Genomic DNA, 25295 nt, shown 5'->3' with positions numbered 1-25295 from the left:
AGTGATCATCTGCTATGTGCATAAGTTAGAATGAAATAATTGCCATTGGAACTTTAGACTGGAGTGAAAAGAATAGGTTCAACAAAGCAACTGTTTAACATTACTTTATAACTAAGATAAGCTATGTGCTAAGAAAATAGTAGGTGCAGCCTATCATGAGAAGACAGTTTTTCAAATATATTCCAAATGAGAAATCAGTCTCCCAATATCAAAACAAGACTGGTTTTCCACTTAAACGCTTGGAAAAAAGTCAGTATAAGATTAAATTGTCTTCAGAATCTCTACCTGTTGGTTTCAGATTTTACCTTTTACATCTACTGTGATGCAGCAGCCTGGTGAAAACACAGAGCTTTATTATACAAGTCTATAAGCGACAATGGAGCAAGGATGTCCTTAAGGGGAAAAAAAATAATCTTTTACCACATCATAAAATGGTCTCTTTTCAACACATTTGTAGTATATGTGCAGTTGATGTGTTCACGCCATGCAATGTCAAATAATTTTATTTGAAAGAAACAGCTGGACCTCTTGATATCTTCCATTGTTCCTGGGACATTTTAGAAATAAGCATAGTTCTTAAAAAATGAGGATTGGATAAATATACAGCTAAAGCAATTTAACCAATTTAAATGGACAATGCAAAATGTTTCTGAAACAACCAGGTCTTCAGTCACTTATGAGATCTTTCACATATTTAATAAACTAATGCTAAGAGAAATCAGTTTATATAATGTGCACAATAACGGACATGACATGTACTGTAAACTGAACCAAAGTAACTTAGCATTATTTAGCTGTGTATCTGCTTTCTATATTATGCTATTCATTTTTAAATTATTCAATATTTTGGAATGACAGTATAAAGATACCTGTTTTCAAAAGTTACTCTATTTTGTAGTGCAGAATGGTCTAAACTCTGCCTTGCACCCTAGACAACCTTAAAAAATAGTTCAAGTTCCCTATTCAGGAGGGTGCTTCAACACTCATTCTATTTACTTCAGTAGAACTTAATCATATACCTAAATGCTGTCTTGAGAAGAAATAGCTTAAGTTAGTGAAGAATGTCTGTAAATCTTTTGATATATTTTCTTTATTCCTTCACAATGTGCAGGTATAGGTTTTTTGCATCAACCATGCAGTACGTTGTTCAGCAGTTTTGATCTTATAAAAAAAAAAAGCTGAGAGTTGCTGACTTATTGGAAAATAGTATTGCAAGGTCTTAATTGCTAGCCTCAGATGTTTCTTTAACCACAGCATTCTGGGATGCATCTCTGTGAGCTCACATGACAGGAAGAGCGGGGAATTAGTCTGGTATTGTGCTGTGCAAGAGTTTCTTATTTAAGGACTGTGACAAACATAGCAAGCTTTAATCTTACTAAATTAACGTATTTCTCCCTTTAGACCTAACAATTAAGAACTTCCCTCTTCTTTGTGCTAAGTCATACAATTGTGAAATATACCACCCCTCCCATACACACAAGCTTTTTTTCATTTAGATCTGATTTCTTTCCAACAGGCTCCATAAACAGAAGAGATCCACTTTTCATCTCTGCATTGATAAGGCAACTATGATACACTGATGCCTCTAACTTTGGAATACAGCAACTGATTTGCTACCACTGTTTAACACTTTAACACGTGGCAACTTGAAGGATTTTTATAGTATTTCTCATAACCCCAAAAGCTCAATTGGTTTTTAGTTGTCACTGGAAAAAAAAATTATGGGGCATCTAATTTATCTTAAGTCTTCAAAAAGATGTCAAACATGCTGAAAACATACCAGGTTATTTAAGTTAATTACAGTTCAGATATTCATGAAGATACAATGTCTATTAAAGTATTCAGCTTAAAAGATGTTTTTTCCCAAGAAATTGCACTTTTCTATCAAATGCACTCGATCGAACAGGAGAATTGGGTTCATAGAATGGATTCATTGCAAACTGAGGAAAAAGGAGAGAGACTCAATAAACAGATTGTTTTGAACTACAAAGAAACAGAGAAATAATTAGTATTCTTCAGCACTTAGAACAAATTACTAAAAGCTCTACATTGAATCTTAGCACCAGTTTTTAAGCAGAAATCCACAGTAATAGTGATTGAGCATTGCTCTGAGGCTCAGCTGACTTTCTTTCTCTCAGTGTACTACTACAGCTGCTGGAACTATTTTAATAAGACACGGTATTTGTTTAAATAAAGACAGTTATCAGACCCCAAATATTAGTTTTTTTTCTCCATACCTTAATATTAATTTGACCAACCTGAGAGGCAAATCTAAGATGCTGTAATTTATATCTGATACCTCCCACCTCTATGTGTATATTACAAGAGTTCAGACAAACCGGGGTGCAATCCAGCCCAGTGAGGAGCTGTCAACATCTGCCCCGCAACTGTGGGTGCCTCACAATGCTTTCTATTGTAGCTCCCAAGCTGGTCCGCTCACAAACAGCAGGCAGGTCACAACCTGAGTGTCTGTAGAGCCACAGCCTTAGTCCTGCAACTCTAACCCCAGCAGCCTGCCAGCAACACTCCAGTCACACACTGGCTACCAGCAGCCTCAGTTACTACCTGCAGGGCAACCCCAACACACACACAGTCCTGAATTTCCCGCCAGAATGTGTGCTCTGAACTGTCCAGCCCTCTTCAGGGCAGTTCAGATATTAGAGGCTTGTTGCCCCTGTAACGGAGTCAATATGCAACTGTTCGCTATTTTAACTGGAGTTACCTAAACAGTTCAGTTTAAACACTGGATTAGTTTTGATTAAAAAAGCTTAATTACAAAGAGACACATTTTAAGTAAGCAGAAATATAAGATAGTGAAGTCACAAATGGTTACAAGAAAAATAAAGATAAAATGCTTCCTCATAGCTAAAATTTAACAGAGTAGACTTGGCTCAAGGTAAAATCCTTACCACATGCTCCCAGTAATATCGCTCACTAAAATCTTAAGACAGGATCCTCCCTCCCCCTCCTCCGGTAACCAGGTATCTGGTTATCGATTGGAAAGTCCAGTCAAAAAGGGGATCTGGCAGTGTGTAGTCAGATGTACTGATGAGACACAAAGTCCAATTACTGCAGGTGGGAAGGAAGTGACAGTCTGTTGTCTGGTCTTGATGCGGTGGCTACTGGGGCAACACACATGCACCTTGGGCAGCCCCGTTGAGGAGCATGGTTTGTAGGGCTGCAGCAGAGCACAGAGTGTGAGGGCCCATGGTGATAAGGGGCTGCCAGCAGGTATAGAATGAATGCGAGCTGCCCCGCCACCAGTTCTTCCCCCGGCTACGTTCTGAGGCAGCTCTGGGGCAGGGAGGGCTTGAATGGGCACGGAAGAGGGCTACTGGGCAGGCAGCACAGAGGGAGATGGAGGGTCATGTCCTAGCTTGCCAGTGGGACTGCCTGGCTGTAGTGCTTTTCTGATCTGCACTTCCAGGTTGCCTGTTGAAGCTGGGGTTTGCAAGTCCTTTGGGGCTGTTCACACTGGAGTTGAGGGGAGCAAGCAGGGGAAGGGGCCTCGAGGGAATAGGCAGAGCAGGGTTGGCGCCTCAGAGGAGTCCAGTTTTCAGACATTAAAAAGTTGACCACTCTACCCCCACCCAAAGTCAAAAGGTGGTTCCTTTGTCATCTTAAGTGAAAGTGTGTGAGAGAGATCACAGGGATGTTTTTGCCCCTCACTTTTGTAGTCTAGTCCCCCTTTGGTAAAAGAGTCTCTACAGTTTGCTTGCTAACATGCAGATTGATCTGTTCCTACCCCTCTTCATTGCCAACAAGTGGCCATCTGACAAGTGGCTGCTCATCAACTTTGATGAAACCTGGTTTTCAAATGGTGTCAGTTTTTCCTTTGTCTTTGAGGAACAGGTTTACTCTCTCCCCAGACTTGTCTGGTAAACACAGAGTCATAATTTCATCTTATGTTCATAACTCTTATTACACATTGTATAGTTACATTTTATCATATTACTGACCAGGACTTACTAGTTTTAAAACGATACCTCACAAAGCATATTTTATACAAAGATTATTACAACAGCATGTAAGGGGTTAATACAGGATGTATTCAGCCACACAAACTCCCTTAGACTTTCAACCTCTAATGTATCATCTCTAAATTTGACCCACAGGAGTTGAGAAGATGCAATTTACACTATTTTAGGCTCACCCCTAAATGTGGCTCTTAGTGATGATACCTTCACTCAGAAATGAAGGCCTCCCCATGGCCAGAACTGCTTATAATGCTGTGTCAATTAAACCTGCTAAGATCAAGTCTAATAGACACAGCGTTAACTACCCTGGCTACAGGAGCTGGGTCTAGATAGGGCTTCCATTGTGATTAACTCTAGTACAGCTGCACCTGTGGCAATGGTGGGAAATTTTGGAAAGTTTCCCTAATGTAGATAGATTACTAGGGTTGGAAGGGACCTCAGAAGATCATCTAGTCCAACCCCCTGCTCAAAGCAGGACCAATGCCCAAATGGCCCCCTCAAGGATTGAACTCACAACCCTGGGTTTAGCAAGCCAATGCTCAAATCACTGAGCTATCCCTCCCCACATATATGTAGACATTGCTTAAGTGTGTATAAGTAGAACACACTTTAAAATTTTACACAAAATCATAAGATAATTTCTTACCTTTATATACAAGTCATAGACATCACTAAAGAAATTTTTAATTCCATCTTCTTGTCTTACATCATGAAGCATAATAAATCTCATATGTGGAACAATTAAGGAAGCAATTTTCCTTCCAAAAATTTAAGATTAACTGTTAGTGACTCTCTGCTCTTCCCTCCCTCAAAGTAGTTTTATAACCAACACTAATTTTGCAAAACTAATGAAAAATCGGACGTGGTATTTGATTGAGGCAAGCACTCACAGCTCAATGCAGCACATGCTTACACCTGAATCTTATATATGCAAGACAGTGTTCTTTGGAAGCTAGAATTTAAAGAGGGATCTCCAGGCACATTAACTGTAGGAAGCATTCAATTTCAATCTGTAATTAAACTTCCCATGCTTTTGGGAGCAAAAAGTATTACTCCCTCATTCAAGTCTTTATTTTCTAAAGAATATCCAGATTTTGAAGAGATTTTTTTTAAAGAAAATACAAAGTAATGTTTCCATGTACCTCAAGTTAGAATACATTGTCAAATACAATCACTACTTTTACAACATACATGGCAATTAACACCTGATTTCTGATATCCAGATCAAGTCTGTACATCTAAATGACCTGAAAAAACTATACTTTTTTGACTGGATGCCTAGAGACCACCAACAGGCATGTATAGTTCTAGCCAAGCCTCCTCTTTGCAGGTTTCAAAAAGGGGTTGGAATTAGAGAAAACTGTATGGGCACGAACAGATCTCTCTATTGTTCCTTTCCTGGTGTTATCTTTATAAAACTTATTCCTCTGCTCAGGGCAATCCCCCTTAGGGGTCTTTCTTCTGCCCACCCCATCCTCTATCCCCCCTCCAGATTAAGTTCCATTGCTGCCCCTCCCACTTAGTCCCATCTTTTTAGAAGTGATCTGCCTCTGACAAACTTCATCCAGATGTTGCGGACTATCTCTAACCAACTTCCAGTAAAAACAGCAGAATTAGTTCCGCTCTAGAATTGTTTCATTTAACTTACCACTTGCTCGCAAAAGTGAATAAATACAGAGAAAGGATATGTCCTGCAGTGACAAAAGCAGAAACAAACCATTCATTAAACTTGTCCACTGTCTTCAGGTACATGTTGTTAGACAGCCACATGTTCTCGTCTACTAGGTCAAGAGCAGCATGAGCTATGAACTGGTTGAGATGACGATGATCATCCTGATATGGAAAGCAGAATGAGCTATTTCATATAAGTAAAATCTAAATAAGAATAATCTACCAGCTGCTGTAATAGCTGTACATTTTCTTACAGTTTGTATCCTCAACCTTTCTTCTGCAAGATATAACATGGTCTTTAATGAAATCCAAACACAATAAGATATATTCCCAATACTTTGGTGTCAGAAGTGAAAGACACTAGGGCATCAGAAAACAGAGAAGAACTAGGGTTTCATTTTTAATATAGTCTATGTTACTAAAAGTATTGTGCAGTAGATCTTAGGATTAAATATCACAGGTGTAAATAAGTGCAACTCCCTCTAAGATAAATAGGAATGGCATTCACTTAATGCCACAGCAGAATTCATCCCTAACAGTGCAGTGACTATATAAGTAAACACAATTATGTGCTTAGCAGTAGTTCTCTCATCCTAGAATATTAAAAAAATGGCTTACTGAAAAGAAGAGCTGGCCAAGACCATTCCTTAAGTGTCCAACAGTTTAGAAACTGTGGCTGTCCTTCCAGCATACCCTATACTGAGGGAATACTGCTCATATGCTGCTGTTGCACCCACAGGTCTGGTCCATTCCCTGTGGTTTTCTCCATTTTCTGATCTGCTCACGTGTTATAGGAAGAGTAAAATTTGGAAGAGAAATAGATTCATTGGAAGCGAAGAGTATCATCCTTCCTTCCTAGCTAGCGGGAGGAGGAAAGAAAAAAAAACAGAAGGGAGGATGTGCCCTACTTTACAACACAGAGTATGGCCAATATATGGGGCTTATCTCTTGTTTTTTGAAAGTGTGCAGTGGAACCTGTAGCAACCACTAGAGACAGGCAGTAGGGTCCTTGGCTTAATGTCTTATCTGCAGGTCTGCACTTAACAGCAGTCCACCTATCTACAACTATACTTACCTGTCATTACTGAGTAACAGACCAAATCATGGAATTTACAAAGCCAAATTCTGTGCTGATTTATAATACACTCCATGCAAAACATTTACCTCAATGAGATTTTACAGGGTGCAAGTCTGTGCAGAATTTGTTGGTCTATGCGAAGTGTTGTTATCCGGAAGCAGAGGCTATTTGCCAAGAGATACCAATATCACTGGTTCTCTCTACTTTAGTGCAATTATGTTCTCAAGAAGTTTATAACTTATTATTAAAATGTGACCTGAGATTATGCTTGCCTGGTTCAAACCATTTTAATTTTAGAGTGCAAAAAATGAAGTTTACTCAATTGTCAGATGCATTTCAGCATGACTATACATCTATAAAGCTCTGTTTTAGGATATATTGAAAATACTAATCAATAATACAAATTAAACTCATTATTAAAACCTCTTTTTCATTTCAGATCTGTACTCTATGCTTTTTTTTCCTTTATGCACCCATCATCATGGTACGTGTGTTCTATCCTCATTGGAGCCATTATATTACACATTTTCTAACCTGTATTTATTTATGAAGCTATTCAATCAGGTCAATTAACACATACATTGGAGACCTTATTTCAGTGTTTTTCAAACTGGGGTCGCTGCTTGCGTAGAGAAAGCCCCTGGTGGGCCGGGCCAGTTTGTTTACTTGCCCCATCCACAGTTCTGGCCAATCGCAGCTCCCACTGGCCGCAGTTCACCGCTGCAGGCCAATGGGGGCTGCTGGAAGTGGTGGCCAGTAAGTCCCTTGGCCTGCGCTGCTTCCAGCAGCTCTTATTGGCCTGGAGCAGTGAACCACGGCCAGGGGGAGCCGCGATCGGCTGGACCAGTGGACAGGGCAGGTAAACAAACGGGCCTGGTCCGCCAGGGGCTTTCCCTACACAAGTGGCGATCCCAGTTTGAGAAACACTGCCTTATTCAGCCCTGACTCAGTTTAAAAAAAATAACTAAGATTATCATTCAAATAGAAACTAAAGCCAGTGGTATTAACTTTGTGCTGTAATATTAATATTTAAAAGTCAAAAAAAGATTAGAGTAAAACTCAAAAAACTTAATCCTCCGCACTATCCTCCAGAACAGTGAATGACATCATATAGCTGCAGTATGGAGGTGATGAGATAAATCAAGGCTAGCATGTAACATACATCAAGCAGCAACTATAAGTAGAACTGTACATACTTGATTTAAAACAGAATCTCTGAAGATACAGAAATGTATGTGTTCTGGAGAGACAGAATGGTCCGGTGTTTAATGCACAGAAAGAAAGAGTCAGGAGCTATGGGTTCTACCTCCTGCTCTGCCAAAAGTTTTCTGTACAAGCAGTAACAATACTAGTTACCTCACAGGGTTGTGGTGAGACTTTAATAATTCATGTTTGTAATGAATGTTCATCAGACAGAAACAGCTATAGATATACAAAGTATTATCAAAATCTACAAACCTTGGACTCCACTTTTCCAGAAGGTAGAAATTCCATTTCAAATACTGGATTATCATGATGACCAACTATTACAAAGTAGAAACTTCCAGACATTGTCTTCAAAATAATGCCCTTTCCAAGAAAGAAGGGACATGTTTTACAAATGCTTGCAGACGCATGAAATGTAAATGCATTCAGAAAAGTCCTAAAAAAGAGTCAGTTAATACAAAATCATATTGTATATTAAGAAGAAACCATGTCAAATAGTTTAGCTAAACGAGTTTTTGTAAGAGTTTTACAAATTTAAGACATTTGTATATATTTCAACATTCCATTGCAATCTAATTCTTAGAAAATTTTGCTAGCATACCACACCCTGAAATGTAGTTGGCTAGTAATGACAACCAAAAGTGGAAGGAAATATGGACCTGCTCCTGCGGTGACTAATGATATGCTTTGTTTTAGTGCAATAGTTCCACTAATTTAAATCCACGAATAGTATATAAAGTTAAGCACTGAGTGAGTTTTCGCACGATTGGGGCCTAATCTATCTTTTGTCCAAAAGTGTGAAATTCTATTTGGTAATAAACAAGACAATAGCGCAGGGGTGGCCAACCTGAGCCTTAGAAGGAGCCAGAATTTATCAATATATATTGCCAAAGAGCCAAAGTAATATGTCACAGCCTGCCACGAGCTCCCTCACCCCATTCCCAGTGCCTCTCCCCACTCCCACCACCCTGCAGATCAGCACCTCCCATCCCTCCTGATAAGTAGTTTCCTGGTGTGCAGGAGGCTCTGGGAAGGAGTGAGGGCCTGGCAGGCTGAGGGAAGAAGGGGGGAAGGGACTGAGTAGGGGCTGGGCCTGTGGCAGAGCCAGGGGTTGAGCAGTGAACTCTCCTGGCAAACTGGAAAGTTGGTGCTTATAGCTCCAGCCCCGGAGTTGGTGCCTATATAGGAGCCACACATTAATTTCTGAAGAGCCACAAGTGGCTCCGGAGCTACAGGCTGGCCAGCCCTGCAATAGCGCAAAGCAAAAGGGGGCACTGCCTGTTTGCAATCTTGCCAGTTTCCAAGGTGGAAGTTGCTACCTGCTCTACCTTCCCCGCCCATGCCAATTTCCATCGTTTCACAGCCACGTGTGCCTGTTCCCTTGAAGGCTCCGCTCTCCGCGAAAGCTGCAGGAAAGACTCGCGCTCCCGGGACTGAGGGGAGGATTACCGAGCAGCTGACACCCACCCGCGGAACGGAGGCAGAGAGAGGGGGCTTCGGAGGGAGGTGGGGCGTTAGCGGGACAGGCTGATCTCTCTAACCCTCCATTTCCGCGGCCCCTCCCCTGCCTCGCGGGAGGTTAACTCGCGGCCGGTGACAGACGCGGGCGAGGGAGGCTCAGTGCAGCAGCCAGCCAGCCGCTGCCCCCTCCCGCGGGGATTGTGAGCAGCGCTAGGTACCGGGGGGGGGAGGGGGCTGTGTCATTTCCACCGCCGCTCCTGGCACGGGGAGGGGCGCAGATCAGGCCGCCCAGACGCTCGAGGGGGCAGAGACCCCCCCGGCCGCTCACCCGCTTGTCCAGACGCCCCTGCACCGAGCTGTCCTCGCGGAGTCCCAAACATCCGGCGCGGGCTGATGGCGTCACCGCACTCTGAAGGGGAACGCCCAGCCGTTCCCAGCTATCGCGAGAGCGATCGAGCACAGTCGGTTCTCGCGAGGGTTCAGTCAAGGGGGCGGGTGCAGTGGCGGCGGTTGGTAACGGCCGGGCTGGATTGAGCCGCAAAGCGGCGATTAGCCCAGTTCGGAGGCTGGTGCGGTTGCCGGCTCTCCGGCTCAGCGAGGTGACTTGCGCAGTCGCGCGCACTCCCGGCCGCCAGCCCCTCCCTCACTAGGGCGCCCCCTGCCGGGACTGGCGGGGCCGAGGCACCTGGATTGAAGTATCGGGTGCGGGGCCCTGAAATCACCGGAGGGGGCTCTAGGCGGCCGCATCTCCGCGGTGTCAGAATGAGCCCGCTCCTCTGGGAGTCGCCCGCACTAGGAGCCGGGACCCACGTAGCCATTAGCGGTTCCTAGGCTCGGGCTGGGCCGGGCTGCTAGTTCCCCTGACTCCAGGAGCTGGGGCTTTAGCAAAACAAGGGACACGCGGTGAAACCGCTGCGATTGCCCAGGCCCGCGGCAGCGACTTTCCCACCCGCCCCCCAGCTGGTATTTCTGTGAGGAGCTGCATCCCCCACCCCCCGGGTACCGCGGTGTAAATGGTGCAGTGTGACAGGGCCTCCTGGGCCCCACCCATTCACTAGAGCTGTGCTGGGGTGTCTGCTGGGGAGATGAGTAATGGTGTTTTGTAACATTTTAGCTCAGGATGGCTTCTTCTGAATTTCGAGCGTTGTCCCAAGATGAACTCCGGAAAAGACTTTATCAGACATTTAAGAACCGAGGCGTTTTGGACACACTTAAGGTGTGTGTTTTGTTTTAAGCGAGCGTTACATAGCACTTAGCCACAGAGAAACGTACGTGAGGCATCTGGCACTGAAAACAATAGGTTGTGTTTCACAACAGTGGAATCCATGGTAGACAAATCTTTTTTGTTACATGTCCGTTTCTCTCAAGGAAAATGCATATTTTGGCCCCAATTCTGCAAGCTGATCCGTTTGTAACTTTGTCTGCATGAAGCCCTGCCAGACACAAGAGGGGTTCACACAGGTGCAAATGCCCACCTGCATGGATTGGCTTGTGGAACTGTAGGAGTGTAAATAGGTAAATGTTTATAGATCAGAAATAAACTGTCACTTATTTACCTTTCAATTAAGCCTACCAGCCAAAATGAAAATATTTGTGCTGTCATGGTATTAGCCAGGATGGACAGGGATGGTGTCCCTAGATTCTGGTTGCCAGATGCCAGGAATAGGTGACAGGGGATGAATCACTTGATAATTACCTGTTCTGTTCATTCCCTCTGGGGCACCTGGCATTGGCCACTGTTAGAAGACAGGATACTGGGCTAGATGGCCAGGATACTTTGGTCTGATACAATATGGCTGTTCTTATGTTCTTATGCCATCTCTCTGCTGCTTTTTTAAGGATAAAATAGTTGTCTACTCTTTATAATATAGAGTAATTATAAAATATTTAATTTTTAAAATTTAACTTATTTCTCCCTTTTATAATCTTTCTTCCTGATTTCATGCTACTTTTTCTCCTCTGCTGCTTCTTGAACGCATAGTCGAACAGTTGGCCATAACAATCCTTCGCCATTTAGTCCATTCCTGTGCAGCTGCAAGGGCTTGACGGGCTGAGAGTCCTACATTGGAACAGATACACCCATATAATATGGGGTCTTTGTCTGGGCCACCTCCACCCCTCGGTTGGTGGAAGTTTATCCCAGCTGTTACAAGCCACCAAGAGAACGGCAGTTTCCAGAACATCTGGTGGCATTCTCTCAACACGTCCAAAAAGTGCAAGACACTATCTGTGGACAGTGGCCCCAGTAGTGTGTAGACCGGAGTGACTGTAAACCTCTGCATTACAAATGAAGTCATTCCACGTTATATGATGTTGGATTTTTGTGTGGAAAGCCTCCAGCTTTGCCCAGTTTGGGTGGCATAGTGTCCATGTTTCGCAACCATACAGTGGTACAGAGAGGATAGATCCTGAATTTGGTGGTTGTGCTGAGATTATGTTGGTTCCATATTGTTGTAAACGACCCATGGCAAATGCTGCAATGTCAATCCAGTGGAGAACCTCTGTGTGAGAGTTGGAGGAACTGGTGAGTATGGAACCCAAATAGCAAAAGCTGGAGACTGCTTTGACAGTTTCATTATTCAAAGAGATTGGCATCACTGATGGACTTGATCCTAGATTTTGCAGTTTTGTCTTTGACCACGAAACATGGAGGCCATTCTTAGCCAAGTCCTCCATTTGCTGGACTGAGTGCCTCGTGAAACCTGTACTAGAACATCAATCATCTGCATAGTCAAGGTCTGAGCATGAGAGATTGCCAGTCTTAATTCCTATGGATCTGACAGAATGCTGCGTTATGAAATCCCTTGCCTGACAGAAGAGTGCAGGGTCCAAGGCACATACCTACCAGATACCGATTTAAAAGGTGCCGACATTAGATTCCCAAGACGTACACAGGCAGTGGTTCCATTGTGCAGCTCACTAATCAAGTCCTGCTGAGCGGCTGGGACATCGATGTCCTTTAAAGCCTTCCATAATTGGACTCGGTCAGCAGAATCAAATGCAGCCTTAAGATCAACATATGCCACATGCAGAGGCTTCTTGAACTTGCGATGTATCTCCAACAACAAGAGGAGGGCCAAAATGGTGTCTAAATTGGACCTGTTCCTCGTAAAGCCTGACTGTTGGGGGCAGTGCTTCTGATGTAGCAGGGGCTCCAAATATTCCAGCTACTTTTTCTCTCCTGTAATAAGTCACAGTATTAATTGTAGTGCCTAGTGGCCCCAGAGGACATCAGGGTTCCATTGTGCTAAGCACTGTACATACACACAGTAAACAGTACGTGCCCAGAGGGCATGCACTTTAAATAGATAACCAGATAATGGATGGGGAAAAAGGAAATATTATTCCTATGTAATGGAGAGGCAACTGAAGCATAATGAGATTAAGTGCTTTGCCCAGTGGTCACAGGAAGCAGAGCTTGGAGTTGAACCCAGATTTTTTAAGTCCCAGCAGGACTCAAGTGTATTTTTCTCGACATTTTGTGTTTATTTCCTTGTCTTTCTTTCCCTTGTTTTCACTTTCCCTATATTTTCTGTTTTCTTCTTTCTCTCCACAATTATTTTTTCTCAATCATCTACTTCTCTTTTGTACCTTGTACCATCCATCTTACCTAGTCTCAGACATTTCTGCATTCATATAATCTTTACTCCATTTACCTGTCTCTGTGAGAAAGAACTAGATAGTCCAATTGTGTGGCTCCCTAGTTCCCCCCCGCCTCTATCTGCTCCCTTTTCCTTCTTCTCCTCAGCAACTTCTTGGCCTGTCATTTAGTAGACTAGTGAATTTTTCAAATAAGCTGTAACTGAATATGCTGCAGTCAGGCCCGTTTTACACCTAAAACTAGGTTGACCTCACTGCCTCTCTCAGGGCTGTGAAAAATTTCATGCCCTGTGTGTCTAATTAGGTCAATCTAAACCCCACTGTAGATGCAGCTAGGTCGATGGAAGAATTCTTCCATCGGCCTAGCTACTGCCTCTTACTACAGTGATGGAAAAAAACCACATCTTGTTGCTGTACTGATTGTCTGCACTACAGCAGCATAGCTGCAGTACAGCAGTTGTGCCACTGTAACGCTTATAGTGTAGATGTACTCCGAGGCAGTAGCAGGAAGTGGGGGGTGTGGGGGGAAAGCAATTAAAGTCAATTTTGAAATTTAAATTGCATCCTGGCAGAGGTTTGAAGATGATACAAGTGTTTGTCTTTTGGATGAGGATAAATAGGTAATTTTAGCCCAATCTCTAATAATTATTAAAGTTAAAGGCCACCTGGGCACCTTTAGAAATAGTTGAGGATGATAGACCTGGTATCCTGAGCAATTTTCCAAATTCTATAAGAGCCAACCTTAAATTAGAATTTTTTTCTTTTTGTTTCTTTACATCAGACTTCTAAATTTAATATGTTGAATCCATATGGCTTCAGGATAGCAAAAAATTCCAGAGTTTTCTCTTTCTGTTGTTGAATTTCTGTTTTCACCAGACGCAGCTCCGAAACCAGCTAATCCATGAACTAATGCATCCAATTTTAAGTGGAGAACTTCAGCCACAACCAGTGTCCAGTGAAGGCAGTTCATTGTTAATTGGAGCTTCCAACAGCCTGGTGGCAGATCACTTGCGCAGTTGTGGCTATGAATATTCACTTTCTGTTTTCTATCCAGAAAGTGGATTAGAAAAGGAGAAGGTGAGCTCTATAATTTACTATGCAAGGGATGTGAAAGATGATATTCATATAGTACTTTGCAATCATTGACTGAACCTTCCAATATAATTTTAAAAAACCTCTGTGCAAAGGAAGAGCCAAGGTTTCACCTAGTAGTTTCAAGGCTTGTGAGTTCCATATTAGTTTGAAACTTCTAGTCCAAATTATAGCTAAGTGCCCAGATAAAGGGGTTCCACACTCAGAATACTTGGTCTGTAGTGTCATTGACACTACAAGTGTTGTTCTGCAACTTTGTATTCTAAAAGGTAGCCTTGATTCAAAAAGATAATTAGGATATAGTCTTTTACATTGACAAGCCTGATGAGACAGTTTTTCTTCCTTCATTGGAATGCTCTTGAGCTGTGGAATTGGGCATTCTCTCAAGAGGTATCCCTGACTGCCACTTAGCTCACATATAGGAGCCAGATAGCTTTAGCCCTGTCTCACAACTGGTCTTTGTGTGATAAAGTAGTGTATCAAATCTGTCTCGAGTGTAGCACATCCAAGGTGTATCTCTTTACCACAGCAGAGAAAATCAGGTTAATTACTTGTAATGGTCTTAACATTTTGATTTTTTTGCCTTCTTTTTTAAAAAGGTGTTTACTATGCAAGATCTTCTGCAACTAATTAGGATCCATCCAAAATCCAGTCTTTACAAGTCGTTGGTAATGATTTTGATTCTGTAACTCTTTCTTCAATTATAATTTATGATTGAATACACAGAATAAAAATCTTATCTTTTTCTCCATACAGACTTCAGGAGCACAAAAAGAGAACAAAAAAGGTATGACATTATAGAGTCAAACCCCGCCATAATGCGAAATCGCATATAACACGATCGCAGATTGGCTCCCCTTTAAGGTACAGTATAATACAGTACGGTACTGTACCAATGGTCCCCAACACCATGGCAGGGGAGAGAGGCTGCAGCCCCGCACGTGCTGGGGACAGAGAATTCCAAGGCTGCTGGCGCCAGTGCTCTCTGTCCCCAGCAGACGCAGGGCCGCAGCTTCTCTCTGGCTTCTCCAAGGCTGCGGGCGCCGGGGCTCTCTGTCCCTGGCAGGCGTGGGGCTTCGGCTTCTCTCCTGTTTCAAGAGGAGCCGTGGCTCCCCGCCTGCCGAGGACAGAGAACTCCGGGGCTGCCGGTGTCGGTGCTCTCTGTTCCCAGCAGGCGTGGGGCCCCAGCGTCTCTCTGGCTTCTCCAAGGCTGCGGGCGCCGGTCCTCTCTGTCCCCGGCAGGGGCGGGGCCGCAGCTTCTCTCCGGCTTCAAGAGGAGCCTCGGCTCCCTGCCTGCCTGCCGGGGACAGAGAACTCTGGGGCTGCGGGCGCTGGTGCTCTCTGTCCCCGGCACGCGGGGAGCCGTGGCTCCTCTTGAAGCGGGAGAGAAGCCCAGCGCCCGCAGCCCCGGAGTTCTCTGTCCCTGGCAGGCTGGGGGCCGCAGCTCCTCTCCCCTGCTGGGCACAAGGCACCAGGGACACTAGGCGGTGCACCTCAATGCACTGCTTTGGGGACCACCTGACTGATTTGAAATCCCGCTATACTGCGACCCTGCATTTACCGTGATGGGATTTTTTGGACTCCAAAAGGTCGTGTTATAGCGGGGTTTCACTGTATTTACATATTAGGCATATAATGAGTCATCCACTTCCCCTAATATTTCCCCTTTTCCTTGATAGCTTAGTTTAAAATATCATGAGCAATAGAAGCTCACTTTGTTTTATTATACCTAGATAATGAATACATTTGATTAAATGTTTGATTCTTAAAAGTTATTTATGACTATTTAGTTTAGTGACTCTTATGCTTCTATTGGGGTTTTCGCAATTTGTGGTATGTATGAAATGTTAAACCTCAGCTCCAAGCAAAAAATTTAAAATTCCAGTATTATAAATAAAAAAATTAAAGCCTTAAATCCTAATAAATGTAAAACTTCCAAAGACCATTATATTTTATATTCTAATGCTGGGGAATTCAGATGTTCTGCATTATTTTCTATTCAATTGCATTCATATACTATGTACGGGCCGGCACTAGTGTTCCCTCTAATTTTTTACATCCATCTGCTGAATGAATTTTATTATGTGCACCAATATGGAGGTGGTGTGTGGCGGGGCTGGGGATAAGGGGTTTGGGGTGTGAGAGGGGGCTCAGCTGGGGCAGAGGGTTGTAGTGCGGGGTGGGGGTGAGGGCTCCAGCTGGGGGTGTGATCTCTGAGATGCGGCCGGGGATGAGTGGTTTGGAGGTGCAGGCTGACCCGGGGCTGTGTTGGGAACAGAAGACTCTCCTGTCCTCTCTTGCCACAGCAGCTCAGGGCCGGGTGAGAGGTGCCTCTCCCCAGCCTCAGCAGCTCCAGCAGGGCTGGACTGGGTGAGAGGTGCCTCACCTTAGTCATTACAGCTCCAGCGGGGCTGGGCAAGCCTAGGCTGGACAGCTCCAATGGGACTAGGCTAGAGAGAGGGTTGCCTCTCCCCGGCTGCGGCAGCTCCAGCGTGGCTGGACCAGGTCCGGGGAGAGGTGCCTCTCCCTGGCTGCAGGAGCTCTGGCAGGGCTGGACTGGAGGAGGGGTGCCTCTCCTCACCTGCGCGGCCCTTGCTCGGCTGCTGCGCAGCCGCACAACTTGGAGGGAACTTAGGCTTGCACCAAGATAAACTTTCGTTTATTTGCCTGTCGCTTATATAGGGCACAATTTTCACATCTGATCCCAACGTTAGGCTTCTAAATCTGTATTTAGACACTTAGAAAAAAGTGGCTTGATTTTCAGAAACATCAAACACCTGCAGCTCTTGTTGATTTCAGGTATTGGTAATGATTGTAATCTGCTCCCTCAATGAGTTTGGTGGTAAAGGTAGCAGGAATGGTCTAGGTATGCTGGTTATGGGAGACTCGAGGATGCTTGCTATTAATATACTTGTTAGAATTTTTACATTGATTTTATTGAATGATTTCTTGTGTTCTTTGGCAATAATTTCATCCTCTCACTGTTTAATTTTTTATTTATCTTGTAAAAGCGTTATCTCTGCCTTCAAATTTCAATTTGTTGTGGAAGAGAAAAGTAACTAACATACTGTATCTCTAAGGTTTTCTTATACAGATGTTAATGGAGCTGACAGAGCATCACCTATGTAAGGAAAGTCGCAACACAGAAACTCAGACAATCTCAATACCTCCTTATAGAGAATCTCTTGGTAAATGGAGCTTTTTCCTCAGCTCGCTCAATACTGTATCCATTCTGCACTTGCCCATGCCTGATTGCATCCCTCTCTGGTATTCTACAATAAGGCAGGGAAAGTGTAAGACAAAAGTTTTGCTGTAATTTGGGTCTTCAGTTCAAATAGTTTCCTATGTCTTCAGCTGATATGAAAACAAAGCCATACTTCCATCCTAGATTTATTATTTTTAATGTTATACACCTGAAAGAGCAGATGCCTAGATAATTTTTAGTTTAAGGAAATTTATTATTAGAGTTATTCAGGAGTTTTAAATTTTGTGTGTGTGTGTGTGTTTTGTTGGGGTTTTTTTTGCGGGGGGTTGGGGGGGGCGGGTGCAGGTGGAAAATACCAGTTAACTGAAAATGAAACTTTTTGCAGGAACATATTTTTTTAAGAAAACTTTCCTGAGATCCAGGATGGAACATCTGGTGAAAATGAGAGACCCAACTCCTTCACCTCAGAATAGCCAATAGCTCAGTAATAAGGGCATTCACCTGGGGGCTGGTCTACACTAGGGGGGGAAATCGATCTAAGATACGCAGCTTCAGCTACGTGAATAGCGTAGCTGAAGTCAAAGTATCTTAGATCAAGTTACCTACCGTCCTCACGGCGCGGGATTGACATCCGCGGCTCCCTCTGTCGACCCCGCTACCGCGGTTCACGTTGGTGGAGTTCCGGAGTCGACAGGAGCTCGTTTGGGGATCGATATATCGCGTCTAGATGAGACGCGATATATCGATTCCCGAGAAATCGATTGCTACCCGCCGATACAGCCGGTAGTGAAGACGTACCGTGGGATGTGAATCCCTACATCTCCAACAACCCATGTGAATGCCCTAACCACTGGGCCATTTGCTATTCTGATGTATGTATATCTTTCTCTTGTTTCTTCATGGAAAAAAAAAACTCTGAAGATCTCTACAGTTTTGCCCTGATGCAGAACAAGAACATTTTTTGAGATCTTGAAAATTTTTGTTGGACAGGCAAATTGTTTTTGCCCAGCTCTAATTATAATATAATGTATTGTTTCCAGTGCCAAAAATCATAGCATAAGACAGAAATTAAACATACTGGTAATTGCATTATTAAAAACCGTCTAGTAGATTTATTCATTGGAATGCATTGTTGCTGAATTTACTTATACAATATAATTTACAGGCACCTGTTCTTTGAAATCAGAGCTTCGTGTCTATATTAGTAGCTGATGAGATTCCATCTCGGGGGGTAATATGCATCAGTGGTGGTGCAGGAATGTGCCATTTGGTTTCAGGCTCCTTTATCTCCTCTTGCCCAATTCTCCTCAGACACTCACTTTACTTGGGAGAACAATGAGAGAGGTTGGCTACAATCCTAACCAGTTATCCTGATTGCTTTATTTAAAGATCAGCGCCAACTTTTTGCACATAAACAATTACACCTCTACCCCGATATAATGCTGTCCTTGGGAGCCAAAAAATCTTACTGCATTATAGGTGAAACCGCGTTATATTGAACTTGCTTTGATCCGCCGGAGTGCGCAGCCCCGCTGTCCTGGAGGGCTACTTTGCTGCATTATATCTGAATTCGTGTTATATTGGGTCGTGTTATATCGGGGTAGAGGTGTAGTTGGACCACATGCCGTATTGTAAAGTACCTACGTGGCTTGTTTCCAACCATGTTGTTGTATGTCCACACTTTTCAGGTCTTAAGTGACCATTTCTTTTCACTGCTTCCTTGGTAGCTTTTCAGTGGAAGCTAGGCATGGATAGTTAAAACCTATAAGGACGCCTAAAATCGTGGGTAGGAGCAATAGTATTACTAAATATAATATTTCTGTGTGATGGTACATTGCATTATTCTTTATATAGTTGAGAAACTTCAGCTGATTGATGAACAGTTTGCAGACATTTATCCCCAGCATCAGAAATTTGAGTCTTTAGAAGTGAAACTCATTGAATATCGAAAAGAAATAGAGGACCAGCTACAAGCAGAAATGTCTGCAAAGGTATAACCCAGAAATAAATCCTCATGGAAATGAAGGATGGGGAAGGGTTCATTTTTATTTTGCAAATTTGTAATGCTTCTAATAATTTGAATCAGAAATGAGTCATGCCAATCTATTATGTGCAAAAACTACATGTTCTCTGTAGGAGATCGAAGTTGGGAAACTGAGTCATAAATCCACCCAATTTAGGCTTAGTCAGTTTTTCCCTTTATACAATTTCAGACAGAATTATTGTCATGTATCGTATCCAAACATACATTTGTGTCAGACAAATAACAGAGAACACAGAATTGGTAAATGGGCGCAAGGGACCACATTCTGGGCCATCTTCCATGATAGTCATCGCCTCTCTGACTCCTTTTTCTGGTTCTTCAGTCCCATTCTTCAGTTTCTGATCTGTGTTTCTCCAGTTAGTGAACATGGGCCCGTAAGTCTTTTATGCATTTCTACATTGCAGATTACTTAATCATTATCCATTCGGCTTTTAGCATATCAACCTTTTGTATTTTAAGTAACCCATGCATTACGCATGCGCAAGATTCAGTTACCCAACTTCTGCATTTTTCCCTGCTGGTTTTGCAGTTTGTTTTTGTGTCACCCTGCCCTTGGTCTTTCCAGGAAAAGTTTATTTTTAATTTTTTTATCATTACATGTTTGTGTGTCTTTTACTTACTACTTCCAACACCACATGTTACCTTTGTTAGCAATAACATGTTAAGGAGAGTAACAATTTTGTGTAAAAGAAGAATTGGCAAAACCACACTTGTGCCACCAAAGCCTTGGCGTAAGTGTTACCTCATCTGAACTCATTCACTATACATAGTTACATTTTGAAAGATTTATAATGATCAAAGCTCTTAATCTTACTATTAATGAGTCTTCTTTTTATATTTCAGTGTTATAAGTCAACATGTTTTTCTGTGCTACCCTTAATCTATTAGAAAGGGAAGTATGAATTATGGAAAACATGATGATTCTTAATGTCAGCATTTCTTATATTTTTTTAAACATGTATTTTCATTCTAAGTCCAGTTTTGTTTGTGAATGATTACAAAGAAATGTCATTAGAAATGTTTCTGTGAATACATTTTTGTGGGGGCAGTCTTAATTTTAGGGCTTTTGTTGTTTAGTTGCTTTTAATTGTATCCTAACATTCTCTCCTCTCAGCGTTTTAGATATGGGGGCTGAAAATGAAATAAGTTCACAGATCATTAGGGTTGGAAGGGACTTCAGAAGATCATCTAGTCCAACCCCCTGCTCAAAGCAGGACCAATCCCCAAATGGCCCCCTCAAGGGCTGAACTCACAATCCTGGGTTTAGCAGGCCAATGCTCAAACCACTGAGCTAGTTGCATGAGAGACTCAGAAAATGTCACCAAAATACATAGCAAATGCTTCCAAAACAGCACTGCCTTTTCATGGAGAATAGAAAAATCATAAAATGTGAAAAATATTGTGGATCCCATGATTTTAGGATCTCTTGCAGTTTTTGTCTGCATTCTACAATATTTTGCAAATTTTAAGATTGTATTAAAAATTAACTGCATTTAATCTAAACAATAACAGCAATAAGAGGCAATTCACCATTCTCTGTCCCTATGAACCTCATTGACGTTCAAGCTTCAAAGCTTAATTGGGACCTAAATGCAATCTTTATTAAACACTGTCCCCTTTTTCTTAAAAACAAGAACATTCAATGCAGAAAAAGTAATATAAAAGAAATAATTCAAGTATTAGGAAAAGTTCAGTTTCTTACCACAATATTGATTTGGAAACAATTACCATACTGTAGATATTATGGTACACACTTAACAAGAAAAACAGAAATGGAAAATATTACATATATGCAGCATGGTCAAGTTAATGTAACACTGATGTGTTAAGGTCCTCTGTGAAATATCACAAAAGGACTGAGACTTCATTAAGTTGTGCTAAAACTATATGCCCACTGAACAGGCTCAGACTTTAATCAGAATTTAACTTCCCACTTTCCTTTAGTCACTTCTTTCGCTGAACACTATATGCAAAGTGTCAACTTTCAAAGTTCAGTCATGTTTTAATGTCATGGTGAAATAGAAAGGCAGTCAGAATGAATAATAGTGCATTTTGTTTTTTATGTTAAAACCCCAAAACAACTGAATATAATTACCTCGAGTTTAACAAAAAATCCCTTTGGACAACACGTCTGCCACACATCCTTGAGAGCTGCTGTTAGATATAGGGATACAATATAAGCAAACTTCTTGTATCATCTTCCTTTAGGGGGGTAAATAGATTAGAACTTCCTTGTTTACTACAGCTGAATGCCTTATTTACATCAGCAGAGTTAGTGGTAGCACTGGTGGGGATTTTTTGTGTATAATTCCCCACTATAGACATTATCTTATTGTCACTAAAGGCTTGGGCAAGTTTTTGTGTAGAAATGTTTGCATTGGTTTAGTTAAATTGGTACAGCCCTTGGTGTGGACAATCATAAATCTGTTTAGAAATGGCTTTTAGCAATTCAGTTTAAATTGATTCTTTAGTGGCTTAAGGTGTAAATTAAACCAATATAAGCCAATTTTAAACAATTTTAAGTGTCTCCGCATTGGGGTTGCATGTGGTTTAACTAACTCAGTACAAATTTGTGTATGCATAGGTCCTAATTCCCTGGTCCGAGGTCTCGGGTTATGCTTTTTTTCCTACCTAACTTCTGTCTTCCCTCTGTTTACACATTTTCCCTGTTCTCTTTCATTTAGTACTCTCATTCATTCTCTCTCTCTCACTTTCTCTTATGCATCCTTGCAATCCCATTTATTTTCTTTCCCTCCCACTCATATATGTACACTCTCACACTTTCTCTTTCCTAGGCAGAAATGGTCCCTCTTTCTCATACGCACTCGAACAGACCCCTAAGTTTGTATTCACACAGTTTTCCAATAGTGCTCAGAATTCCCTTGCTGAGGACAACTCCTCTTTCTCTGGCCCACATCTGCACTGTTCCCAAATGACTGACTTCCAGTGGGCATGAGCAGTTCAAGGCAGACCTGCTTCTGCCTTTGGCCCCATCACCAGGCAAACATGGTTCTTTGAGAATGGGGCGAGAATAGAGACCCAGTCAGAAGAAGAATTAGCGAATGTGGCATTCATTATTTGCCAGTCACGGGATGTCAGGTTGGAGAGTGGGACATTTAATTAGCTGCCTTACCTCATCTCTTGCTCTGTTCCCAACTGTTTCCCTTCTGTATGTACACGAGTGAGTAAAAAAATGACACAACTTAAGCACAGAGAGCAGTGGTAACCTCTTTAGTGCAGTGCCCTATATCTAGCTTGCTTATGTCTAAGGGTGCTATTATCTATATTTGTAATCTGCTTTGAGATCCTAGATGGAAGGTGTAAATATGTAAGACATGTCAATCATATATTTTCAAAGGTACTTTTATCACAGAGAAGTTTACATTCATTGACTAAAAAGATTAACACATTTAATTAGACGTTTGTGTATAGTTTCTCAAAGGGAATTCAGTATGCTACAGTGATCAACAGTGTAAACAAGCGATTTGCAAGTAAGTGCATATGTCTGAGCATCAAATTTAACCTGGAAGAGAGGATTTTGTTTATCTTTTTTGTGATCAAGTGAATGATTTTTACTTTGTTCTTCTCTCACGTGTAACAGTTACAACATTTCAAAGAGGTTGAAATAGCAAAGATCAGAATGGAAGAGAAAGCACAATGCCAGAAAGAACTTTCTGATTTGCATCGAGAGTTTGAAAGGACAAACCAAGCCAAGTCTGAGGCTCTGATTGCTCGTGAAAAGAATGCTATTGAAAGACTTCAAAAACAACAGGAGGTACTGTTTAAAAATAATAATTGGATCCAGTGCTAAGTGGTTCACTTAGTTAATGAAATTTCCCTTTTAATCTTTGAAGGAACTACGTTGAGATTCCACTGGGTCATAAGTAAAAAAGAGTTCAATAGTTCTCTCTTAGTCCCACATCAGGAAAGCACCACGCACATTGGCATGTTTAGTGATTTCAGGTTCTCAGTGACAATGGTGATGAGTAAGGTATAAATACGTAAATTGGAGTAGAAGGAGTTCTGCAGAAGAAGACTGAAATGTAACATAGATATTGTTATACGTATAAATCCCTATTCTCCTTTCAGAGTATTCAGGATTTTTTTAATGGCAGTCCTAGATGGCTACTTTTATAGTTTTTTCTTTTCTTTTTATTATGGATATTATGATTTTTTGTTTTGCTTATTGTAGTTTTCTTTTTAGGAGTTGAAATAGAAAAAATTATAAATAAAATGGAACACAGTATTCATGGTGTGGACATACCATTCATGTATATAATTACATTATCATCTATTCGGTATTTGCTATCTTTTTTAATATAATCCAAGGTGCTGTTTGTATTTTTGACCTCTGTCATGCATTGATCAGACGTGAGAGTCCATGACTTCTAGGTCTTTTTCGAGAGTGGTAATTTAAACCACAGTTAATTTAGAATCCAAAAATGTATAGATGTGGTTCAAATTGTTCTTCCCAATGTTTATTACTTTTCTCTTGATTACAAAGAATTTTGTCTGCCACGTGTTGCTGTCTTGGATCTGCTCTATTCTTTGCTAAACAAAATAATTTTGTGTCATCTACAGAGTTTTGCAACCTTACTGTTTCCTTCTCTTTCCAGAACATTAATTTTTATATTGAGTAACACCAGTCGTACTATGGATTTTTGAGCACTCTGCTTTTGACCTCCTGCTATGTTGAAAATTGACCAATTTATTCCTCTTTTCTGTATTTTGTTTTTCTGGTCCATGACAAAACTTTGCTTTCCACCCCATGACAACTTAATTTCCTTCATAGTTATGTCCTTAGAAACTTGCATGAAATCTGCCTACTTTATGCTGTTACTCCCACTTTCATGAACATTAAACTAATTCAGTCATTAAAAAAGGTCTGGATCAGCAGATTTGTCAAGTGAACCATTGTGGGTGCTATTGTAAGCTTTTGATCTTTGAGACCAAGTACACATTTCATTTACTTGCTGGTTGTCCCAGCAAGGAGACCAGCAGCTCCGCTGAGCTAAGTGGTTTTGTATTGCAGATGGAAGATCACGTAGATCTTTTTAGTAGCAGAATGTAATCTCAGGAAAAGCACTGGAGATCAAATTTCTCTAGTTATCCAAAACACAGGAACAGGAGACAGTGGCAGTTCCAACTTTTCCGACACTTGTACAATGCACCTGAATTGCAAATTTGATGGGACCACCTTTGGTATAAAAAGGTCATTCAGTCTTCATGCTCTTAGCCTTTCTGCAGAGGCACATAATTTGTTTCTTTTTAAAGCTAAGAACTACAGAGAGGTTTTTTTATTAGTAAGAATAGGGATGTTGATGTGACATCTGGTATTGCCATTATGATCATAGGGAAGATTCTTTTAGAACAGTGTTTCCCAAACTTGGGACGCTGCTTGTTTAGGGAAAGCCTGTGGCAGGCCAGGACGGTTTACCTGCTGTGTCTGCAGGTCCAGCTGATTGCTGCTCCCACTGGCTGCGGTTCGCTGCTCCAGGCCAATGGGGGCTGCGGGAAGCGGCGTGGGCCGAGGGACGTACTGGCTGCCGCTTCCAGCAACTCCCATTGGCCCGGAGCAGCGAATCGCAGCCAGTGGGAGCAGCGACTGGCTGGACCTGCGGACGCGGCAGGTAAACAAACCAGCCCGGCCTGCCAGGGGCTTTCCCTAAACAAACGGTGTCCCAAGTTTGGGAAACACTATTTAGAAGGTATCGTTTGGTTTGGATAGTCTAGAATGGATAATATAGAATTGGAGGTAGCTGCTAATCGAACCAGTATTTTGAAGAAAGTTTAGTTTTAAAGCAAGAATACAGAGTGCATTTTCTCTGTTAAATGTACATTTATCAGGGTTTTTTTTAAAGTTTCTTATGTATTTTTTTTGTATGCATTGTTGGTCCCAGCATATGAGTGAGACAAGGTGGATGAGGTAATATCTTTTATTGGACAAATGCTTTGTGTAAG

General features: G+C 42.0%; 2 protein-coding genes across 7 annotated transcripts in view; one reads left to right on the top strand and one right to left on the bottom strand.

Annotated features, from left to right (window-relative positions):
• Positions 1-393: 393 nt before the first annotated feature.
• Positions 394-9830, bottom strand: TRAPPC2 (trafficking protein particle complex subunit 2). Its single transcript, XM_050964854.1, has 5 exons — positions 9722-9830; positions 8185-8295; positions 5668-5810; positions 4624-4711; positions 394-1940 (listed from the first exon to the last, which is right to left on the bottom strand). The coding sequence occupies exons 2-5, from the start codon at positions 8275-8277 to the stop codon at positions 1842-1844; spliced, it is 423 nt and encodes a 140-aa protein (XP_050820811.1). The 5' UTR covers positions 8278-8295; positions 9722-9830; the 3' UTR covers positions 394-1841.
• Positions 7124-25295, top strand: part of OFD1 (OFD1 centriole and centriolar satellite protein) — a 63484-nt gene continuing 45312 nt past the window's right edge. The window contains exons 1-9 of one of the 6 annotated variants that reach the window (XM_050963442.1): positions 7124-7210; positions 9296-9438; positions 10508-10609; positions 13870-14070; positions 14685-14753; positions 14842-14872; positions 17166-17273; positions 19145-19281; positions 22936-23109. In XM_050963442.1, the coding sequence (XP_050819399.1) occupies positions 10514-10609; positions 13870-14070; positions 14685-14753; positions 14842-14872; positions 17166-17273; positions 19145-19281; positions 22936-23109 (816 nt within the window). In that variant the 5' untranslated portion in view covers positions 7124-7210; positions 9296-9438; positions 10508-10513. Of the gene's footprint in view, positions 7211-9138; positions 9439-10507; positions 10610-13869; positions 14071-14684; positions 14754-14841; positions 14873-17165; positions 17274-19144; positions 19282-22935; positions 23110-25295 lie in introns of those variants that run through there. The other 5 variants (XM_050963456.1, XM_050963458.1, XM_050963453.1 and 2 more) reach the window with 5 other exon arrangements.

The sequence above is a fragment of the Gopherus flavomarginatus genome, chromosome 1 (genome assembly GCF_025201925.1).
Source record: "Gopherus flavomarginatus isolate rGopFla2 chromosome 1, rGopFla2.mat.asm, whole genome shotgun sequence".
Lineage (NCBI taxonomy): Eukaryota > Metazoa > Chordata > Testudines > Testudinidae > Gopherus > Gopherus flavomarginatus.
The sequence above is the reverse complement of the archived record's forward strand: the minus strand, read 5'-3'. Positions and strand labels throughout refer to the sequence as shown.